Below are 23155 nucleotides of genomic sequence, written 5' to 3'. Positions count from 1 at the left end.
TGGCCGTGTGGCAGGACCAATGGCCTTGTCTTCTGTGTGCACCAGCAGGGAGAGCCATTTACTGTGCATGAGATGATCAGGGGTGGCTTTAAAGTACCCTCCCCACATGCTCCTCTCTGAGGTCTGGAAGGGTGGGATGGTAATGTGGGCACCGGTCACTGGAGCGCAGGCAGTGGGGCCAGAGCCACCTCTGTCAGGGCTGGCCAACCCCTGAGCTGCCCGAGGAACCCCACAGACAGCAACGTCTCAGCACTCTCATACTTCATGTGTGGAACATGGAAGGCGGCTTGCCTTGATCCTAGTTGGCGTGTATCTGGGAGCAGAGCAGGGCAGCAGACATGTTTCTGTGGACCAGAAATATACAGTGGAGCATAATGTGCCCACCAATAGGAAAGCTGGGGACCCCCAGCTTGGAACATGCAGATGGAACGTGCGGGGTAGGTTGTGTGCGGGCGGTGAACTCAGGTGGGAGCGTCAGTGGTTTGAGCAGGTGGAAGCTGCTAGGAAACCCTTTCCCTCTTTTTTTCCCTCTTCTAATTTTAGAGTAAGCACACTTCAGGGACACGCAAGAGAAAGTGGAGTAAGACTCCCCACCGTAGCCGGCAGTATGTGGTTTATGGTCTTTCTGAGTTTTTAAAAACAACACATACACATTGTTCTGCCATTTGCTGCTTTAACAGAGCCTTGGCCTGCTCTAGGTGGCCTGCGTGTCCTGGTCCCAACCATGCGGCGTGTCCCGTGTGGTGCGCTGTGGTCTGCCAGCCCCCCGAGAAAGTGCTAGCTGTGACCTCTGAGTTTCACGGTTCTCATGGGTCACGGCTCCCATGTCCTGTTGCAGTAGGACGGGAGCCCTTGAGTGTCTCCGAGGAAGCGACCTCCTGTGCATGCAGCTGACAAGCGGGTGTGCCGCATTTTTCTCATTTTATGCCTGGTTTTCAGTTTTCTGATTTGTCAGTTTAGGTTACCGTAGCAAGGTGCAGGCTCTAACGCATTTCCTTTGGATGTGTAAATTATAGTCGGCTCTAGAACAGAGAAGAAGCTTCAGTTTTCCACACTCCCTGCCTGGAGGGTTTGGTTCTTGGGTACACTTGCTCACAAGGACCTTTGGCAGCCAGGCGTATCTGGAGTCCCAGGCTGCCCCACTTTTGTGCCTAGTGGGTCCTTGGAGTCCAAGGTGGCCCCACATTGTTAGGCCTGCTGCACCCCTGGGGAATGAGTGCCCTGAGATATCGCAGGATCTGTAGGCTAGGGGTCAGTGTGGGATACCCACTGTCCTCTGAGCCAGTCCCCTTCTCGTTGCCCAAGCTGTCGCTATGGCCATGGCATTGTGTTTCTCTTGTGGGAAAATGACTCTGTGTATATTTGTCCTGAAGAGTGTGAATTAGGGGGAGAGCTTGTCAACACATTGAATCACTGTCAGAATAGCTGATCTGAGCACTTTCTCTTCCCCAGCTGTCCGGGTCTTCTCACTGCAGAGTGTTGTGTGACCCTCCTTGTGCCTTTGTCAAGGGCTTCCTCCTCGGGTCTGCACCGGAGGAGTGGTAGGCAGTCTCACCTGCCAGGCTGGAGCCCCCGTTAGGCCTGGTGCCTGGGAAGGCCACCTTTGCCACTTTGTGGCACTGGGGTTGTTTTAAAGGAAGCACACAAACTGGGATCTGAGATGAATGACTGCAAGGAGTTGCCTGTAGTGTGGGCCCGTGTTAAAAATAACCAAATACACAGAAAAAGCATTTCACTTTCAGCTGATGGGAAGGGAGATGGAGAGGAGAAAGCAGCCTGAAGTCCAGTGAGGGGGGTGGTGCCCACCATAAAGAGCAGGGACCTCCAGATGGAGCGGGTGAGTTATGTTTAATTCCATAAATGTTGGTGAAGATAGCCAAAATCAGCCGTTTATGTTACTGCAGAAATGTGAACTTAGGAGACTTGAGATTCTTGGCACAAAAACCAAGGGTTTTCTAAAACAGTCTTCTAAACAAGGACTCAATATTATCACACCTAAAACAGTAGTAATTCCTTAATATCTTGTGTGTAATTTAACATTTATGTGGTTACCATTCTAAGAACAGGGAAGTAATGGGTGGGTGTCAGGCCCACTGAGCCGCCCTTGTCTGAAGGAAGGGAGTTCTCTTGGGCTCGGGGTCCCCAGAGACCTTCCTCTGATTGAGTCCCTGAAGGTGAGACAGCAGGCCCGTCCCTATCAAGCACTCTCCGCAGTTTGGGGCCAGTGCTTCAGCGGCTGTGTGGTTGCCTCAGCTCCTAGTCTGTGTCTGTGGTCCAGTTTGGGGCTGTTTTTCCGAGGTGACTGTGGATCTGGGTGAGGCTCAGTTAGAGCTAGAGGTGGCACATCACAGAACCCATGTCACCTGGGAGTCCTTCGTGCAGTCAGCATTAGAGGCCTGTCTTTGCTTCCACATGGAGTTTGGTTTCAGTTGACTGCCTGGGTGTAGGCAGCTTTGGGAGAAGAGGGAGCTGTGGGTTGGCAGGGAGAGGATTTCCTCTCCAAGCCTCCGAATGGGGCTTTTTCCCTCAGTTTTGGAGTTGAGATCACGTTTTGAGCCCTACCATGCTGTTTTAGGACTGAGCCATCCCCTTGACTGGAGGCTCCTGGGGGCCTGCTTGTTCTGTGCAGCCGGCGGGATGCCCTGTGCCGGATTCTGCTTTATGACATCCACTGGTGAGGGCGAGGACCCTGTCGTGTGTGAGGACGCCCACATGGTGTGCAGTGCGTGGGCGGTAGGGTGGGGGTGGTGACACCATCTGCACTGGGTTGGGAATGGCCGAGCATCACTGGTGTTCCCAAGCCTTTCATGGCTTTGCTATGGAAGCATTTTGATAGGTGTAGTTGGCGACCAGGTGTGTGAAGTGTTGTCCAGCATGTGTGAGCTTGACTGGCAGCTGGGTGGGTCCGGAGAACAGCTGCTTCAGATTAGGCATCCTAGAGCAAGGTCTTGTGGCTGTCTTGCAGTCATGATATGTTTCAGTGAGTGGAATTTTGGATGCTGATTTTTATATTTACAAATTCAAGTTGCATAGAGTATATTCTAGAAGTTCATTGAGCTTTAAGTTCCCACACGGTTAAGTTATATATAGTTGTTTGCAGGCAATGACTTCTTAAAAGAACTTTCTTTCTTGTATGTTAGCATCCAGTGAGGTTTCCACCATAAGGTCATGCAGGGCACCCGCTCTGTTGCTGGCCGGGCCGGGCTGGGCTGGGCTGACAGGCGAGGTGGTGCAGCCAAGGTTCACCAGGCACATGAGATTTTATGGACCCACACCAGGTCCTTCATCCGCCTGCTCCCTTAATGCCTTGGATATCTTTCTGTGACTGGCCGTGGTGGTGGTCTCTCAGTGACTGCAGAATAGGGACAGTGGGTGAGCAAGTGTGGCTGGAAGGAAGGGTCAGAACACCCTTCTGGTGAGGTCCCCTTTGCGTCTGGTGTGGGGCTCCTGTGAGGGCAGGAGAAGCCCATGTAGACAGTGTGAGAGGTGTGAGAGGGTGTGGACCATAGTGGTCCCCCTGTGTCTGAGGCCAGGGACACGGGCACGTGTTGGCTGCTGCCCTGCAGGACTGGGTGGGCCCTGGGGCCAAGGTTGGCCTTGGAGTAGGGGATGGGCTGGGGTGGCTGGTGCAGGGCCTGGCTGTGCGCTAGGAGAAGCCAGCAGGGAGGAGCAGCCACAAAGGGGCAGGTGGGGCTCCGCAGGACCACCTGGCCAGGACCGGGGCGAACCTCTGCAGGTGCCCTGATAAGCACTTCTCGTGTAATGGGCAGAACGAGTGCTTGATGTGAGGGCTTGAGGTACAGGCCAGAGGGAGGACGAAGAGGCAGGAGGCTGGCTGAGGATCTGCTGGAGGAGAGGATGGCTGCCGCCGAGCTCCCGAGGTGTGCTGTTCGCAGAAGGCCTTCAGCAGGACTCCATGTGCCCTCATGGTCTATCTGTCAGTGTCTCCTGTGTTTTGGAAATAGTTTCTTACATTTGTTAGTGACTTTAAGCAATGGTACGAAGAATTTTCACCAGCCGACATGTCAGTGTGACCTGTGATTCAGCATCCCACTCGCAGATGTCCCAGTGTCCAGGTCGGGTGTGCGTGCGCCCGCCACACAGCCTGATGCACGAGGGGAGTGTGTCCTGTGGCAGCTTTTTGTAGAGCCCCTCCCCTCGGTATTTGAGTCACCCGGGAGGTCGGTGCTCCCAGAAGCTTGGAGAGGCACCTGAGAGCATAAGGCCTGAGCCTGGTTGTTTCTGAGAGGTGGCAGAGTCCCCAAAGTCGGGAGTTCTCCAGCCTGGGCTGTGAGGGTGACGTGGACCCTCATGTGGTGCAGCTTTTCATTTTCAGAATGAACTTGGGGTTAAAGTGTTAACTTTATATCTTTCTAGTCGTTTGAAGGACTGCAGTTTTAATATAATAAATCTGTACCTAGATAACAAAAGTAAATACCACTTAGGGTCATTTAAATAGTTACTCTTGGCTGTAGGTCAAATGGCCTGTGGGACGGTGCTCATCGCAGTGGGTGTGACCTCGCATGGTGGCTGCTTGTCCCTGTGGGTCGGTCCTGCAGAGCCGCCTCCAGGGCTGAGGGCCAGAGCTCGGCTCCGGGTAGTTTGTTAGAAAATTTTAAAAGCCTGGGTTAAAATAGTCTTGTTCCAAAGATTGTATTTATTTTTAAAGTCAAGTTAAAAAAAGAAATTACATTGTAGCATTTTCAGAACATGGCGTAGAAGCCAGTGTGTCCTGAGAACTGCGGGGTTCTCCTTTCCCTAAAAGTTGTCCACAGCCTCAGCACTGCCTGCTTTGGGCATCGACTCAGGAGACCCTGGTCAGCAGTGAGGTGTGTATTTGCTTCTGTGAGCTGAGCTCTGGCCCAGGCCAGGACGGTGTGGGGACGCCCGGCTAGACCCTTAGTTATGTGAACAGTTTCTCCTCCTCAAGGTAAGTGAATTGTTGATTGTAGGAATCGTCACGCACTCGAACGATGTGTTTAATGTTGGCGAATGTGAAGTCATCTTTCCCAGCTGTTCCCGGAGAGGCCAGGGCGCCAGGCACCTCAGCCTGTGGGGTTAGGGAGACACCAATGTGACCGACGGCCCCACTGCCCCCAGACAGTTGTGTGTGATGCTTTGTTTCCTTAATTGAATTAGTGTTTTGGTGGACTTCACATTTATAGTAAGTTTTATAATAGATTTTATAACTACCAGTTTTCAAAAATCACTTTATTTATAATTTTTTCAGGAGATAAATCTCCCCCTAAACTTGAACCATCAGATGCATTACCTCTTCCTTCAAACTCGGAGACTAATTCAGAACCACCAACCCTCAAACCAGTAGAACTCAACCCAGAGCAGAGTAAACTATTCAAAAGAGTCACATTTGATAATGAATCACATAGCACTTGCACTCAGAGCGCACTGGTAACCGGACACCCTGCAGAGCCCACCCTCGCCTGCAGTGGCGATGAGCCGGCGGCGGCCTCCGCGGGGGCGGAGCCAGCAAGCGATGTAAACAGACGCACTTCTGTTCTCTTCTGCAAATCGAAAAGTGTAAGCCCCCCAAAGTCTGCCAAGAACACTGAAACCCAGCCAACTTCTCCTCAGCTAGGGACCAAAACCTTTTTGTCTGTAGTCCTTCCGAGGTTGGAGACTCTTCTGCAGCCAAGAAAAAGGTCGCGGAGCACCTGCGGCGACTCTGAGGTGGAAGAGGGGTCCCCAGGAAAGCGCCTGGACACAGGTAAATGCCTTGGCGCCCTCACTGCGCCCTTCCCTTCTCCTCTGGGTTCTGAGGGCACAGTCGTCAGGAGTGCCATCCAGCTGTGGTGTGTCAGTTCACTCTCCACAGTTTTCTGAATTTCCAGATGAGAAGACAGATGGTACATTTTTTTCTTTGAAAAGCCCTAACGTGTAGGTCTGAGGGGCGCTCTTGAGGGGTGGCCACTGGCCACTGTCGGCCTGGCTTGGGTGGTCCTGCTTGTTCTCCCTCTGAGTTTGTACACCAGGAGGGGCTCCAGAGGGGCTCCTTCTGCAGGTGGTATGTGTGCAGGCACCCTGATGGCCTGGGACAGGCTGAGTCTGGCTCATGGAGCCCACTGGAGGACGCTTGTCTGGTGGTGCCGAGGGGCTGGAAGTCTGCAGCATGTCGGGTGTCCCTCCTGAGGACAGGACGGTGTGGGCCCTGGGAAAGGCTTGTCCTTGGGCTTCACGGGCTTCACACAGCACTGAGCCCGCTGATTAAAGGACCTCCTGATACGCTGTCACTGTTCCGTGTGGCCCTGTGAATATAGGAATTATCATGTCCTGCTAAAGCAACACTTGCAAATGTCTCTCCTTTACTAGCAAGCTTTATAACTTAAGTTAGTTCAGTTAACTAAGCGAGAAGTTTCCACAGGTGCCTTTGGCCAACAGCGCTTTCCTGGGATTCCAGCGCTGAGCTGGAAGGAGGCGCCTGAGCTCTCCTGCAGCCTGTGTCTCAGCCTAGAACTAAAGTGGAAGTGTGTTTGTCACTGATAGTGGTGCGACTGTGGTCATCTGCATCCCTTGGACTCTTGTCTTGGACTGAAGCCTGGTGTGTGTTTCTCATTGATCCATCTGTTGCATCCAGACGAGAAGTGTACTCTCTTCTGGCCACCCTGCTGTCAGGGCACTTTTCTCAGTTGGCCGGGGGGTGTGAGGCTGGGTGAGCAGCAAGCAAGTGTGCCTCCTGGAGCCTCCAGGGCAGGGTCCAGTGGAGGGTGGAGGGCCATCCCCTCCTGCACACTTCCATCCCGTGGCCGAGGCATCCACGTGGAGGAGACACTCCAGCAGGTGTCTACTGTGGGTGTGAGTCCTGCACTTCGACAGACAGTTCATTCTTCTTGTTGCCAAAGTAGTTTCTTGTAAATTTCATTTTAACATGTAGGGAACTTTTACACATGCAGTTAATTTTATAGAAATTCTCTACCCACATCCCTTATTATTTTGATATGTTAATATCAAGTTGGAGTTCTTTAATAATTTGTTAAAACCATTGAGTGTCTAAGTAATGTAGAGTCCCTTCAATGTTTTGTAGGATGCAGGTAAAGGTAGAGATAGCGCTCACTTCAGCGCTGGGGAATTTCCCTTTACTGTGCTGTGGCCTTTCTTAGGAAATGTCGTGAAGCTTGTTTTCCAAGTGTTCTGGGAAGTCCTCGAAGTTAGCAGTCGCAGGGGAGTCCATGTGTTGTGTATTTACTTGGCAGTAGCTCAGGGTCCTGGCCGATGGCTCCCTGGTCTGGGCACCCACCCCACGCCACATCCTCTGACTGCCCTTTCTGCAGCACACTTGCAGGGCACTGTTGGTCAAGCAATACTGAAAAGCTGGTGTCCCAGAAGTGGCCAGCCAGGCCCTGCGGTGGCCCTCGCCTGACCCTTTGGGTCCTGTTGGAGCCAGTACCACCCTGTGGGCCTCCAATTATTGGGTGAGGTTCCACCAGCCTGGCAGTCCTGGTGTCCAGGGGGCTCTTGCACTTGCTCACCAGATGTCCCTTGTAGGAAGTAACATACCCCTCCAGCCTTTCCCCATCTGAGTGGAAGGTTTCACACGTGGTGACCTTGGGCCTTGAAGGAGTGTCTGTGCCCTGTGGTCCTGACTGAAACGCAGGTCTCTGCTTTCTTATTTCAGAGTGGCAGTAAGTCAGTGGACGCACAATGAGGCCTCATGCTCCTGTAGTAGCTCCGGGGCAGAGCGCCGGCCGATGTTGCCACCCTTCCACTTCTGGCCTCGCTCACTTGGGTCTGTGGCTCTGCACACCTGGACCTCTTGCTCCGAGCTTGCAGCCTTCGCAGGCTGGATGTGAAATAGTCTGGGCCTCCGATCGCCCATACATTCATCCGCGTGCTCTGCCTGCCTTGTAGGGAGCTCTCTGGGTCCCACTGCACACTGCAGGATTTCCAAATTAGAGTAAACACTGATGTGTTCCTTTTGAGACACCAGCCCCGTGGGCTCCATCAAAAGCAGCGTGTCAGGCCCTGTGGGAGGGCTAGCACACCTGCCTCTGCTCCTGTCACGCCTGCAGAGCTGCAGTTGGCTAGCTTCTTTCTTCTCTTAACTTATTTCCAGCAATGAACCACAGGCCAGAACTTCGGTGCCACTTGTCTCTGCTGAGACTCCTGCTGCGTGATTCCCGCTGTGTGTGCGTGCATGTGTGTGTGTGTGTGTGTGAGGGGCAGAGGGGGAGAGAGGGACTCTTTCACGTCTTTGGCTGTTCGGGGCACCCACTGGTCTGTTCATGTCTTCAGTCAGACTAAATGGCTTTTTCGCTGTTTTCCAGGTTCTCATTTTAACTGCTAACATGCTGGGTAGTACACTCTTGGGATCCTAATTACTTTCTCTTACTCAACTTGGATTGGAGTTCTGCTGAGGGGTCATTTTGGAACGCAGAGAGCTTGCTGCACCCTTGCATTTCACTTAATTCTCTGGATGATATTGGAAGCATCAGTCCAGCCACCCTCCAAAAACACTAACACCAGCACATGGAGGAGACCTGTCCCCTCTAAGTCAGATCCAGGCGCCCCAGGAGGAACTGCCTGGTGCACAGGCTCAGCTGGCAGGGGCGCTGCCTCGGCCATCCCTGTGGACTTAGTGGTGGCTCAGATCTCCTCTCACATACACAGAGGACTCACTGGATAGATTCTGGTCACGCTCTCAGCACGCGCAGGACCGGGCCTCACACGACCCACGTACTCCACACGGCACAGCTGGAAGATCCTTGGCTGTTAGCATTTGTGTCTCTGTGTCCTGACCTCCCTCCCTCTTCACTTCCTTTCCTTCTTTCCCTCCTGGCCAGGCTGTCCCTGAGGGTTGTTGAGCAGGGGAAGCTGTGTGTCTTCACCACAGCCAGCGCCACTGCAGGGAGCACAGCCTTGCCTGCGAGACGGAGGCCTCTGTGCCTGGTGCTCTGTGCTTCCCAACACGTGGCGTCTTTGTGGAGCTGGTCTAGGCACAAACAGGGCGGTGTTCTGATGTTTTTATTGAAAGGTTGACACATGCACATGAAATGCACTTCTCTCACCAATAGTAAAAATAAAAGTATGTGAACAAGATGGTGGGCTCACCCCCTGCTCTGGGAGGCTGCGTGTGGTTGTCGTGCCTGCTGGCCTCTGAAGCTGGTCCCATGTTTGACCCCATGTCGTGTTTGGGGGAGCTGCGTGGCAGCCCAGGTGGAGCACTTATGTTTGCACCACGTGGCCCGGGGTGGATGGCGGTGACCGCAGCCCACTCTTTGCTTTTCCGCTCACCGGCTGCCACCCAGAAGGTACTTCAAGGACCAGTGAGGGCGTGTTGGGTGTGGACCTCACTGTCACACGGGGGGGGGGGGGGCTTTGCGCCGCTGGCCGTGAAGACCAGACGGAAGGCCCAGCCTCAGTGAACTTTTTCTGAAGAGGCCCCTCAGCCACCCCATGGGGCCCCTCTTCCGCACACCGCCTGGGTATGCCTGGGAAGGCCTAGAGGGGGTGGGAGAGCCTGGCCAGGGTGCCTCTTGGCTTGGTCAGGTCTTTGGGGCAGAGGAAGGTTTCTCTTTGCTTTGTCTCCTGTGAGCCCTGGGGGACCCGGGCCCGGATGTTCTGGGGAGGTACAGCTTAGGTGCTAGAGAACATTGGCCTGTTTCGAGGGCCACCCTGTCTTGTCCTCATAGCACGTTGACTGGCTTTCAGCCTTCAGAGTGCTCCTCATGCTGAGGTAGTTGCTGAGATGGCTCCGCTGCACATGTGGCTGGGTGCTTGGGGCTGAGGGCGCCTGCTGCTGGGGTGGCCTTCAGCCCACCTCCACAGACCTCCAGGACCTACCCCACTGAGCGTTGTTTCATGTCCTCGCAGGGTCTCCAAGGCAGTACCTCACGGGCTCCGTGAGCTGCCGGTGGCAGGAAGGGTTTGCATAGGGAGCCCGTGAGGGAGAGGGACAGTGACAGGTGCTTGGTGATATTTCACAGGTAACAGGTAACCTGTGTGCGGGCTGCTCGTCCCCTGCTGAGTGTCCTTAAAGGTGGGAGGGAGGCCTGCTCCTTGTCATCTCTGAGGTGAGGCCTCCCCACTGCTCAGCCTTTTGCCCTTAGTGTCCCCTGGGTGCCTGGCTTTAGGTCGCTCTGTTCTTGGGGGATCCAGTTGTCCCGGGCAGTGAATCCCGTGCCCTCCTGGGAAGTAACTTCCTCCCTGGAGGACCCTGAGGTGGAGGTGTGGCCGTTCCTCTGCTCTTCTGTTTCCCAGGGGAGTGGGCTCGAGTCGGGCCTTTCACGTAAGGGGGGCTCACTGCCTTTTCAACATGGTTTGGTAGCTGCTTACAAATGTGAGATTACAAAAGGAAGTAACAGCCTGATAGTCTGCAGTTACTGCTTATAAATATGAGTTAGTTTTAAAGTTAAAAGTACTAAGATTTTTTTTTTAATTCTCATCTGAGGATATTTTTTCCATTGTTTTTTCAGAGAGAGAAAGAATCGATGTGAGAGAGACAGATCAATTGGTTGCCTCCCACATGCTCCCTGACCGGGGCTGGTGATCGAGCCTGCAACCCAGCTACGTGCCCTTGGCCAGAATCAAACCCGGGACCCTTCAGTCTGCGGGCCAACGCTCTAACCACTTAGTAGCTACACTGGCCAGGGCAAAAGTACTGAGATTTTCTTACAGCCAGTGGTAACACCTCCAACAGAGGTGGAGCAGATGTCTGATGGATTTACTGAGGAAACAAGAGCTGTAGTCTGCTCAGGGAGCCACAGGACTCACTCTCTGCACTTTTAATTCTTAGCTGCCATTGAGGTTTATTCATCTCCTTTAAAAAGCAAGTCATATTTATTGAGAAATAGAGAAAAAATGCAGGGACACCTTGGACTGTGGATTAGGCTCCAGACCACAATAAAACAGATTTCGCAATAAAGTGAGTCACATGAACACTGGTGTCCCAGTGCGTATAAAAGTTATGTTTACACTACACTGTAGTCTGTTAAGTTTTTGATAGCATTATGTCTAAAGTAAAGAATGTGTATACCTTAATTTTAAAAAATTTATTGAAAGAAAATGCTAGCCCTCATCTGAGCAAGCGCAGTCCTGTTGCCGGTGCAGGGCCTTGCCTTGGTGTTGATGGCGGCGAGCTGACAAGGGTGGTCTGAAGTGGGGGTAGCCTGGCAGTTCCTTAAAGGGAGACATTGGAGGTTTTGTGCCAAGTGACTCTTCCTCATGAACGGTTTCCCTGCAGCATTTTACCCACAGGACTTTGAGAATTACAGCCACTCCTCAGGCCCTGCCCCTGCTCTGCCAGCCAAGTTTGTGACACTCTAAGTCCTTTGTTGTCGCTTCTTCACAGCATCCTCACCAGAGTGCGTCCATCCCTACAAACCCCCGCCCTTCTCTGCCCATCCACAAGCACCTCCCCTCCACAAATCCGGTCAGGAGTTGGCAGCAGTTCAGTCCCATCCTCAGGCCCCGCCACCAACTCCAGTTCTCTCGCTGTCTCCACCACATGCAGTCACTTCCTCACTGACGTCGTGAGCCCTCCAAGGCAGCCGTGAGGGCTGGAACTCTCGTATTCCAGACTCCTGTGAATGTTGCTCTGTCGACCTCTTCCCAGGAATCACTAATGTTCTTAGTGGCGTCTGGAATGGTGAAGTCCTTTCCTTTCTTTAAATAGGTATTTATTGATTTCAGAGAGAGGAAGGGAGAGGGAGAGAGAGAAACATCAATGACGAGGGTCATTGATCAGCTGCCTCCTGCTTGCTCCCTACTGGGGATCGAGCCCACACCTGGGCATGTGCCCTGAAGAACCACCATCTCCTGGATCATAGGTCGGTGCTCAGCCGCTGAGCTGTGCCAGCCGAGCAGTGAAACCCTTTAGGTTTACTGCCCTGATCCATTGGAGGAATCACCACAGCAGCTCTAGCTTCCAAAATGTAGTATTTCTTTAGTAATAAGACTCGAATGTCTAAATTAGTGTTTGACCCAAGACCTACAGAAAGGCATGAAAACAACATTCATCTCATCATCCATCTCCATCTGTGCTCTTGGGTGACCAGATGCATTGTCAGTGAGCAGTAAAATTTGGAAAGAATCCCTTTTTCTGAGCGGTAGGTCTCAACAGTCGGCTTAAATTACTCAGCGAGCTGTGTTGCACACAGGTGTGCTGTCACCAGGCTTTGTTGTCCATTCACAGATCCAGGCAGAGCAGATTCAGCATCATTCTTAAGGGCCCAGGATTTTCTAAGTGGTCGGTGAGCACTGGCTTCAACTTAGAGTCACAGCTGCATGAGCCCCTAGCAAGAGCCTGCCTGTCCTGTGGGGCCAGGCCCTGACTTCTCCTCTCAGCTGTGGAAGTCCTGGATGGCGTCTTCTCCCAGCAGGAGGCTGGTTCGTCTCTACTGAGGCTCTTGAAGAGCCTGCTGTCGAGTGTAGCCTCCTTCAGGAACCATCTTAGTGGATCTTCTGGGTAACCTGCTGCAGCTTCTGGCTCAGCACTTGCTGCCTCACCTGCCCTTCTCTGTCATGGAGATGGCGTCTCTCCTTCAGCTTCATGAACCGAGCTCCACCAGCTTCAGGCTTTTCTTCTGCAGCCTCCTCACCTCTCAGCTTTCACAGAGCTGAAGAGTGAGGGCCTTGCTCTGGATGAGGCTTTGGCTTCAGGGAGTGTTGTGGCTGGTGTGATCTTCCATCCAGACCAATAAAACTCTCCACATCAGCAAGAAGGTCGTTTCTCTTTCTCATCACTTGTGTGCTCACTGGAGCAGCACTTTCAATTTCCTTCAGGAACGTTTCCTTGGCATCACAGTTGGGCTGTTTGGTGCAAGAGGCCTGGCTTTCAGCTTATCTCGGCTTTGGACATGCCTTCCTCACCACGCTAATCATGTGTAGCTTTTGATTGAAAGTGAGGGACGAGCAACCCTTCCTTTCCCTTCAACACTTGGAGGCCATTATAGGATATTAGTTCTAATTTCAGCCTTGTTGTGTCTCAGGGAGTAGGGAGGCCCAAGGAGAGGGAGAGAGACGGGGGACGGTTGGTGGAGCAGTGAGAACACGCAGCATTTGTTAGTTAAGTTCGCCGTCTTATATGAGTGCAGTTTATGGGGCCCCAGATAATTACAGTAGTGACTTTAAAAGTCACTGATCACAGATCACCATGACGACGTGATGACAGTGATGAGCACAGGCTGGTGGGAAATGGTGCTGATAGGCTTGCTGGATGCTGGTTTGCACGGACCTGCAGTTTGTACACGGGTTGTGCAAGTGAGGGGTCTGCACCAGTGTCCTCCAGGCCTGAGGTGGTAGCAGGGGATGTGGCCACTGTGCTGTTTTGTTCACACAATCAGGCTCTTTGGGAGGAAGGTTTCGAGGTTGACCTGGACAAGAGCACGTCTCGAGGACAGAGGTGCTGCGACTGCCTGGTGAGCACCGGCTCCCTGGGCGTGGCGCCGGCTTAGCCTTCGGCTCCCCCTACGAGGTTAGCCAGGAATCTGTGTTCTTTTAAAGTGTTTCAAAGTGATTTTGAGGTTCTTGTCAATACTTGTCTTTTGAAAAAGGGTTTTTCTCAAACTTAGACTTTTGTTCCCATGTGAAGCTCCACTGTGGAAGCCACTCTTGGGCATCTTGCTCCACGGCCAGGGCCCTGCCTGGCCTGGCCTCCAAGGGGCCTGGGGCAGGCATGACTTGTCCCCAGGTGCACCAGATGCACCCGCGTGCGGTTCCCTCCGTCTGGGAACAAACAGCTGGTGCCCTTTCTCTGCCTTCGTGGAGCCTGTTGAACACCTGACTTTCTAGGAAGAGCACCTCTGGAGACCAGTGTTCTCTGAACCAGTTTGATCTGAATTTGTGATGCTTTGCTAACCTTTGTTTCATTGCACAAGGACTGTCTCCTGTGTGGTGCTTGGGGGTTTGGGGTAACAACCAAGATGCTGTCAGGCCGCTTAGACGAGAGGAGATTCTGGTTCAGGGGGACTCGCGCTCGGAGCCGCTGGCCCTGGCAGTGGGACTCAGGCGCCTCGTGTCTGTTGCAGGCCTCACCAACGGCTTTGGGGGCTTGAGGAGCGAGCAGGAGCTGGGTGTCGTCCCCGGGAGGAAAGCTACGCCCCGGCGACGCTGCGCCTCCGAGTCCAGCATCTCCTCCAGCAGCAGCCCACTGTGCGACGCCAGGTGGGCCCAGCCCCCGCCCTGTGGGTGGTTTCCTGTCACGTTAACCTGTTTATAGAGCTTACCCAGGGAAGTGGAAGTGCCGCTGCCTGGACACACGACGGTGAACTTGTGCCTTGTCTTCTCCTCCCGCGTCTGGCCTTTAGTGACGCAGCAGCAGCAGCGCAGCCCTGGCCGCCTCCCATGCGCAGCCCACCCTGCCTGCTCCCTTGTGGGCTGAGGTGGGGCTTGACTCTGGGGCCCGCTAGGTGCTGACGGGCTCTGCTTTCCCCGCAGTTTCAGTGCTCCCAAGTGTGGCCGTGGCAAGCCTGCCCTGGTGCGCAGGCACACCCTGGAGGACCGCAGCGAGCTGATTTCCTGCATCGAGAACGGCAACTATGCCAAGGCGGCCAGGATTGCAGCTGGTGAGTGCACACCCAGGCCCCTCTCGGTGTCTGGCCAGGACTCCCAGAAGGCAGAACGTCAGGTGTCCACCGTGGACGCTGCGTCTGCCTTCTGCCTTAGGGCGCACTTGGTGTGCCCTGACCTCCCTCCTCGAAAGTGCTGGCTGCCGCTCACGGAGTGAGGTGGGTATGCTGAGCCACAGGCAGGCCTGCAGGCTGGGTCTGCGCAGCACCCCTGGGTGCCGTGGGGGAAGCCATGCTTTTGTCCTGCATGTTGTCATTTGGTGTGGAGCCTCAGTTCCACATGCTCCTGGTCGTCAGACACCGTGGAGGCTGCCCAATGCTTGTTTAGGCTCAGGTGTGATTTGCAGCCTGCTGTGAGACTATAGGTGTGTGTACACGTGTGTGTGTGCCCCCAGCTTCCAGCTTCTAGAGGAGGCCGGGACAGGTGCACGGTGACCTTCCTCTTTGGGGTGGGGTTGCTGCATGGGGACCACATGCATCCTGCTGGGGTGGCCTCACGCGTGCCGGGTGCTCTGCATCCTTCAGTTGACTCACTTCTGTTCCTTCTTCCTCCAGAAGTGGGTCAGAACAGCATGTGGATCTCAACAGATGCTGCGGCCTCCGCGCTCGAGCCTCTGAAGGTGGTGTGGGCCAAGTGTAGCGGCTACCCCTCCTACCCCGCCCTGGTGAGCCCAGACACGTGGGCGTGGGGGTCGGTGCTGCTGCCCTGGGGGCCCCCAGGTCCAGAGCTGTCCCACCAGCATTGTGGGGCAGGTGTCCTGTGAGCTGCTGCCGAGAGACCCACGTGCAGGGTGTCGGGGCCAGGAGAGGAGTCCTTCAAAGCTCACCTCCCGCTGGGGCCCAAGACGTCCTGCCAGGGAGCAGGGCCAGCGCTCAGATGTGACTGCTTGTATCCTCCTTCGGCAGATCATTGACCCTAAGATGCCGCGAGTGCCTGGCCACCACAACGGGGTCACCATCCCGGCCCCGCCGCTGGACGTGCTGAAGATTGGCGAGCACATGCAGACCAAGGCCGACGAGAAGCTGTTCCTCGTTCTCTTCTTCGACAACAAGAGGAGCTGGTGAGTGGCGGGGGCCTGCGGGGGCGTGTTTGCGATGCTGATGCTGGGAGCTGCTCAGGCCTCACGGGACAGCACTTGCAGAACTTCGGCCAGGTCTCCGCTCCATCAGCTTTGTCTCCCTCTTGCTTGGGTGCAGCATCTCCATTTCTTACCTTTGTGGTCCACCTGTACTCACTGCCCTCAGATGGGCCCCCAGCCCTGGTGCTCTGCCAGGAGACACCCCGACCGTGCTCCTCTTGAGTGCAGGTGTGTGCTGGTTGGCTGTACACGGGTGTGGCTGACCCCACAGCACTGCTCGGGGTGAAAGCTCACTGCTGATGGCAGCTTCCAGGCGATGTCAGCAGAGATTCTCTGATCCTCAGAGCCACAGTCCCTCTGTGCCGAGGCTGCTTGGTGTGCAGGGGCCATGCGGCCTTTAAGAGGGCAAAACAGCTGCTTTCAGTGTGTTTGGTGTGGCGCCCGCCAGGGGGTCGGGGGTGCAGGGCCTTCCTGGACCTGGCAGGGCTGTCTCGGGGGCACCCGCCAGCATCGGCACGGTTGGCAGGATTGGGTTTGTGTGTTGAGCTGGTGGCCCTTGGTGATCACTTAGGAAAGACACGGGAGGCTGTCGGGGCCTCCAGGACACAGTGGCCTTTAGGGAATCTTGGAGGAGAGGAGGTGACCACCTGGTTTTCCTGCCTCCCTGAGCCGCCACCCTCCAGAGGTTCAGTGGGAGGGGAGGATTGTGTCCCTGCCCCTCAGCCCCCAAGCTAACCAGGCCAACAGCTTAGGGGCCCCTGCTCTGGGGTTTTCCCGAGGAGGCTCCTGCCTGCCCTCTGCCCCTCAGCACGCGTGTCTCCAAAGGGCCTGAGTTGTCGGATGTGAGGTGAAGCCTTGTGCACTGCGTGTGTGGGCAATTCTCACTGTTGCCGTCTCTCTTCTTTTAAAAAGGCAGTGGCTCCCTAAGTCCAAGATGGTTCCCCTTGGCATCGATGAGACGATAGACAAGTTAAAAATGATGGAGGGGAGGAACTCCAGCATCCGGAAGGCCGTGAGGATCGCCTTTGACCGAGCCATGAACCACCTGAGCCGCGTGCACGGGGAGCCGGCCAGCGACCTCAGCGACATCGACTGAGGGGCCGCCTCCGCCTTGTCCATATGTTGATAAGCTGTACATGTTTGTATATTGTTCAAAACCTAACTTATTGTGGTTTTTAGCTCTACTTCTTTAATTCTTTTTCCCCGGGGAGGGGGGAGGTTTTATTTCCAAGTTTTCTATGAAACCACCCCTGCCTCGGCGCTCTGAGAACGGCAGGGCCCATCTTCCCAGCGGCCGCCCGTCGTGGTCACACCGGAGGGCGCCGCTGCATCACTTTCTTTGATCCATAGCTTTTTTTAAAAGAGACTTTTGAATGTTTAATAATTTTGTAAATCATACTCTTTACGCAAGTACCCGTTATTTAATAAGGTGGGATGTAAATTTACAATGACAAATGTGTATTTTAAGAAAGAAAATGACATATTTTGAGTGGTACTTTGTGGAAAGAGGTAGAGAGTAAATTTCTGCCGTGTACATCACCTGCAAATCACCAAAAACACTCCGCCGCCCCGTGCGGGCCGGGCGGGCGCTTCCTCTGGGTGTCGCCGTCCTGTCCCTGGTCGTCCTTGCCCACCCGCCAGCCTCCCGGCCGCCCCAGCCACCCACGGGGTGCCCCCAGCGGATTATTTATTGTAGAAAGTATATTCACTTGCTTTATAATGAAGAATAAATTGCAGAAGTATATTGATGAGCATTTTATACAGGCACATACACCTCCGACCGCTGCGGAGCGGGCGCGGTGCTGTACAGACTGGCTGTGTCTTCGGTTTTGTAACTCGTACTGTTTACAGTGAGGGGCTTTCTGTACCTTGTTCGACTTAGGACCCTTTGGTAGCAATAGAAACTTTGGATACATTTTGTATGGTACCTGTGATGTACATAGAACTAGTCTTTTATTTTATTTTTAAGAGGTAAAGCATTATGTTAGGGGAAAGGTAGGGTGGGTTTCCAAAACTGCATTTTTTTATATTAAAAAATAAAGTCGAGATTTGGACGGTGTGGCCATTTCATTCCTACGTCCCCGGAGTGCTGGTCGGCGGGCGTCCGGAGGCTGGCCGGGGTCCCGTGTCCCGTGGCCTGTCCCCACGGCTCAGCTCACCCAGGACGCGACATGCCTTCATCTTAACGTTCATGGGATGGCATTATTTATTACTTTAGCTGATCATATTTTTATTCTAAACTAGTAGTTTGAAATTTTTAAGTGTTTTTTTCCTTTTCCGTCTCCGTTGTTTGTAATGTCTCCACAGAAACTTGAAAATAAATGTCTGCCTCTGATAGTTCTGTCCCATGTCTGACAGACACTTTCTACCTGCTGTTGTCCATCTCAGAAGACCTGTTGTGGGTGAGCTGAGGCTGTTCTCAGAGAAGGGCCCACCCTGAGCCCAGAGCTGGGGCAGGTGCGCCCTCCACAGGCTGTGGGAAGGTGCTGTCACACCTGAGCTGAGTGGGGTGGTGATGTTTGGAGCTCTTCGGTGGCATCAGCTGCAGCTGAATCTTGCATCTCAGTGTGTCAGGCCTGGGCTGGGCTACAGGGGCTGGCCTGGGTGTCTCGGCTGTAGGAGAGCAGGAAGGTGTCTGGGTGGAGTCTGTTGTCCTGGGAGACTGTAGACCACCAGGGCGGCACTTTGCTCTAACCCAGCTTGTCTCCTTTTGTGTCTGACCCACGTTCAGGCCGATTGGAAGCGTTTAGTGGATACTGTGGATTTCTGTCCCTTGCAGGGTGGTCGAAAGTGCTCACGCCTACCTTTGGCTCTGGATGGTGGGCAGTGTCGGGCGACCCAGCCCTCACCTGGGTTCCAGGCTCTGGATGGGGCTGGGCAGGGGGTGGCGTGGGTTGTCTTGGGACTGCTGTTTGTTGGAGGGGCAGACCCTGGAGGTCTGGGTCAGTGCACTGCAGGGGTGTCCTGGAGGTGCTGGAGGCCTGTGCCCAGCAGAGGCAGTGGGGCCTTTAGGAAGGAGGAGCCTGGGTGCACTCAGGGTGGGGGGCCCACCCTGGGAGGCTGCAGTCACTGGAGGGAGTGGGACCCCTGTGGGCTCATGGTGTTGCTGCCCCCTCCCTCAGGGCTGCAGGAGCAGAGCCAAGCTCTGTCATAATCCAAAGGCTCATTTTAAAAATTCATTTCAGTAAAAAGAAACTCGATGTGCAATGTGGTCAAAACACTTGATTACGGCCGAGCTACAAGGCTCAGTGTGGGCACAGTGTCCCTGTTGTCTGCTGGTTTACACACAGGATGTATTTAAAAATAAATGCTTTGCTGTCCTGGAGAGGGTGTTTTATTTGGTCTTAAAAAGTGATGTACACCAAGATATTGAAAATTAAAAATTCATCAGCGCTTTGGGGCTCCGTCTGTGGCCCACAAGACATGGGGGGGTTTGTCCACGTTGAGGGGCTGACCTTGGGTCTTTTCTTTAGAGACCACAGGCTCCCCAGGGAGATGCGTGGGTGGCGGAGTGCACCAGCCACCTTGGAGGGCCAGTGCTGGGCCCCATTTCCAGGGCAGCCACACCTGAAAGTGTCCTCTTCTGTGAACGCGTCTTGTGACATCTCGTTACAGCATTTTTCCTGCCATGAATGAAATTCCCTTCGGACCCAGCTCCAGTCCTGCAGAGGGACTCCCACCTGGAAGCCGAAGCCCCCAGACCCTCCAGACCCCACCTCTGCTCCCTCCACCTGCTGCCCAGAAGGGGATCCCCAGGGGGCGAGAGGGCTGAGGGCTGAGGTTTTGGGGCCTGAGTGTCTGCACCTGTGTCCAGGTCGGTGGGGACAGGACGCAGAGGTCCCAGCCAGAGAGGGTGGAGCCAGGCCTTACCGTGGTTCAACTAAGACAGCCCATGTTCCAAAGTGGCTGCTGTGGCTCCCCTCCCCTTGGCCCCCCCCCCCCCCCCCGCCCCGCCTCTGTGGCCTGTACCTGTGGCAGCTGTGGGGCTACCGTCGGGACTGACAACATCTGAGGCCAGGCTGGACTTCCAAGTGGGCCTTCAGCTCAGCAGAATTTTGGGTATTGTGTCCACCCGGAGGCTGAATTTCTGTTTGATGAATAGACAATAGTCATGAAAATACGTGTTTTTATTCTTAACCCACTGAGCGTTTATGCTCCAGTGACAATGTGGTGAGAATGTGCACTAATGAATGACCATGAGCTTGGTGGTGGTGGGCGATGCTGAGGGGCCTGGGCAGCTGCAGCCCTGTGTACCTCCAGGACATACCCCGAGCCCCAGCCGGCACCTGGGCCATGGGCAGCGGCCCCTTCGGCCTTTAATGACCCCGTGTTCCTGTAAACACGAGCTTTCTGTACCTAAGTCACTACACATGACCAGTAGGCTGCGGCCTGTGAGAGCTGAATGTCCCAGGTGAGCGGCACGTTTGTTCTAATTTACACAAAGCAGATGCTGCAACTTGACTGTGGCCCGAGTGAGGCCCTCCTCCCACATGGGTGTATCGATGCCTCTCGCTGGCCTCTGGCCAGTGTCAGCTGGTAGCCTGAGAAGGTGCCTCAGAGCCCGGTTGGCTCCACTGTGACTGTGCTGGGGAGGCAGGCCGCCCACCCTACCCCGTCTGGCGGGGCCGGTGGTCGCAGGAAGGGGAGGCCAAGGTGGGTGGTCAGAAATAGATGCAGCCTCGGGACACCTCTGGGAGTCGGGCTCCACCGCTGAGCTGACATGCCTCCCCTTGTCCCTGTTTGGGGCTGTCCCCAGTTCCTGCCCACATGTCTGGGAGTCGCATGCTGGCCACTTTGCGTGGCTCTCAGAATGAGGTGTGGAGGAAGCACTGTTTGCAGGTACTGGATGCCGAGAGTTCATGGCAAAGTCTTAGTGGCTGAGATTCGGGGCAACCTGGTGCAGGACTGGCCTCATTCCAGGCATCCTGCGCTATCACGGTCGTCACCTCTGCCTGCAGGTGCCTGCACTGCAGGAGTAATTGGAGAAAGGAGGAGCTCTTGGAGGTCGGATAGGACCACGGGGTGCAGGGGACATCCCTTCCAGAGACACAACACAGGCCATGTGCCAATAGCCCACCCGGCAGGCCCCTGTCAGATGCCCCCTGAGGATGTGGGGCCGAGACCCACAGACCACTGGCCCCAGACTAGTCCCAGTCTCGCTGGGTACAGAGGCCGGACCTCTGCACGGGAGCTCCACACACGTTCCGGGAGCTGGCCCTCTGAGTGGGTGGTCGGGCCCGTGTCCTGCCAGCCAGGCCCGCTGTGTGGCTTGGAGACGGAGGGGACCGGTGGGTGGGGCAGGATGGGGGACTCAGAAGTGGTGATGGGGGCCCTCCCCAGTTCTCTTTTGGGGGCCTGTGCACACAGCAGCCTGGCCTAGAGAAAGCAGGGGTGTGCGGCTCTCCCAGCCAGCACGGCCAGGCCCCCGGGACCAGCCCTCCCAGCTCCTGGCAATTTGAGAAATTGGATTGTGAGTGATGAGTTTCAGCCGATTACTCCTGATAGATTCCTGCGAGTTAATTGAAAATAAAATGCATGATCTTTTCTTTTAACGAGGAAAGACATATTTAGCTGGAACTAATCAGCATTGAGGCTGGAGAAACTGAGACCGTGGAGAAAAAAGTTTGAAGGCATTTGAAAAATATAATTCCCCCCCCCCCCCCAAACAATGTGTTATGATGCATTAGTACCCCGGCTTCAAGTGATTGCCGGGCTCGGCTGATGTTCAGAGCCATTACCCAGACTCAACACAATTCTTGATTCCATTGTCATCTCTTAATTAAATCACGTTATGGATGGTGTTTGCTGTCACACTCACACTGACTATCCCCAAGAAGTGGCCCAGGAGCCAGGAGCTGGAGCTGGGGGGGTCGCAGGGGCCAGGGAACCACGCACCATGGCCTTGTGGGGCCCCCACCGCCCCGCTGCCCACCCGTGCTCGCCACTCCTCTCACGGGGATGATCCTCACGCTCTCCACCCCATTTCCTCCCCAGAGGTCTCAGGAATGAGCCCCATTTGCAGCAGCTCTGGGTCTGTGGGTGTTGAGTGGCTGTGATATGGCCTCTTGGTGTTGGCCACGCTGTCCTCTGGACTCAGCTGCAAAGCTCCCCAGAGGCCATGGCACTGGAACCCTGGGCCCGGAGACCGTGCACGAGCTGCTGTTGGTTGTCCTTTGCTGTGAAACAGAAACCATGGAGGCAGCGGCCCAGGCTATACACATTAGTATCTCACGGTGTCTAAGGACCCTCAGGTCACACGTGGCCACGGTCAAGGTGGCAGCCAGGCGGTGGTCTCGTGGGGAGCTGGGCTGGGGAGGACTGGCCTCCGTGCTCACGTTGATGGCACGGCTCAGTTCCTTTGGTTGTAAGACTGTGGCTGCAGCTTCTTTCCAGGCCACCTCTGGCCCTGTGTGGGATGCTGAAGGGCTCCGAAGAGCGAGACCCGGGTGTCTCTCTCAAACCTGTCACCATAAGGGTCACCGTAAGAGAAGAGCCGGGCAGTGGGCAGGCCAGTGCCCGGCGTCGCTTCCATCACCTGAAGCGCTTTCTGGATCATGTCCTGACATAAATACTCCTCTCTGGAGATCAGAGACTGAACATCCATCTCAAACACACTCAGGTCGTAGCAGTCGTAGCCGCTGTAGGGCACGTTTCTCCCGACATGCTTGTTGTTTAAGAAGTAGTCCCGTTTTCGGGGCAGAACTTGAGGGGGCCCAGTGCCCGCCAGCTGAACCAGCAGGTCCAGAGCCGACCCCACCTCCACCAGCGGACAGCAAGGGGCTGCTTCGAGCTGCCCCACAAGCTCCTCCAGACGGTCAGCCTCGGGGCCCAGGCCCCCCACTCTCAAGTCAAAGGACAGCATGAGGATCTTGTTTTTCACCGGGAGTCTTGAGAGGTCAGGCTGCAGCTTGGGAGTCTCGTCTTGGAAAAGGTTTGTGAAGAGGGCATTGTAGGCCACCCTCTTGAGGCTCTGCTTCGCCCGCCTGCGGCTCAGGCTGCGCTGGCCCAGGAGAGCCTTGGCAGGGGGCAGGAGGGCCTCGCACAGGTCGTCGAACAGCTGGGTGATGCTGGCCATGCCCGCGCCGCTCAGCTCCCTCGGGCCCGACGGCCGGGGGCGGGTCCCACGGGGCTGATGGGCAGGCGGCCTCCTTCAGTGTGGCTGCTTTGTTCCCTCGACAACTCGGCAAGATGGGGTCCCCTGTGATGTATCACATGCACCTATCACTCTTACCCTGTTCTCTTGGTTACAGGCCAGTCACAGGTCCCACCCACCACCAGGGGGAGGGCACCACAGAAAGGTGTGGATGCCAGGATGTGGGTCATGGGACCTCCCCAGCCTGTGTCTGCCACGCCCTTCAGGTGAGACTCACCAGGTGGTCTGAGCCCCACAGCCCTGGTTCCACGTGCACCCCGGGGAAGGATAGGTCCAAGGCACCCCTTGCTGGGTTGGCCAAACTGTCCAACCTCGCCTCTCCCCACCAAACCTCTGGGCCTTGGTTCTTCCTATGGCCTCTCCCTGGAATGCCCTCCCCTTCTTTGGCAAATGGCGATGTGTAT

The 23155-nt window shown here is 55.1% G+C and overlaps 1 protein-coding gene across 8 annotated transcripts in view; it reads left to right on the top strand.

Annotated features, from left to right (window-relative positions):
• BRD1 (bromodomain containing 1) overlaps positions 1 to 18923 on the top strand; it is a 44256-nt gene extending 25333 nt beyond the window's left edge. For 3 of the 8 annotated variants that reach the window (XM_081130972.1, XM_081130970.1, XM_081130971.1), the window contains exons 8-13: positions 5231 to 5725; positions 13980 to 14115; positions 14389 to 14516; positions 15075 to 15184; positions 15426 to 15580; positions 16511 to 18923. In XM_081130972.1, coding sequence (XP_080987098.1) covers positions 5231 to 5725; positions 13980 to 14115; positions 14389 to 14516; positions 15075 to 15184; positions 15426 to 15580; positions 16511 to 16694 — 1208 coding nt within the window. In that variant the 3' untranslated portion in view covers positions 16695 to 18923. The remainder of the gene's footprint in view (positions 1 to 5230; positions 5726 to 13979; positions 14116 to 14388; positions 14517 to 15074; positions 15185 to 15425; positions 15581 to 16510) is intronic. The other 5 variants (XM_081130974.1, XM_081130973.1, XM_081130976.1 and 2 more) reach the window with 3 other exon arrangements.
• Positions 18924 to 23155: the final 4232 nt, after the last annotated feature.

This window comes from Miniopterus schreibersii (assembly GCF_964146895.1).
Source record: "Miniopterus schreibersii genome assembly, chromosome: 2".
Lineage (NCBI taxonomy): Eukaryota > Metazoa > Chordata > Mammalia > Chiroptera > Miniopteridae > Miniopterus > Miniopterus schreibersii.
The sequence above is the reverse complement of the archived record's forward strand: the minus strand, read 5'-3'. Positions and strand labels throughout refer to the sequence as shown.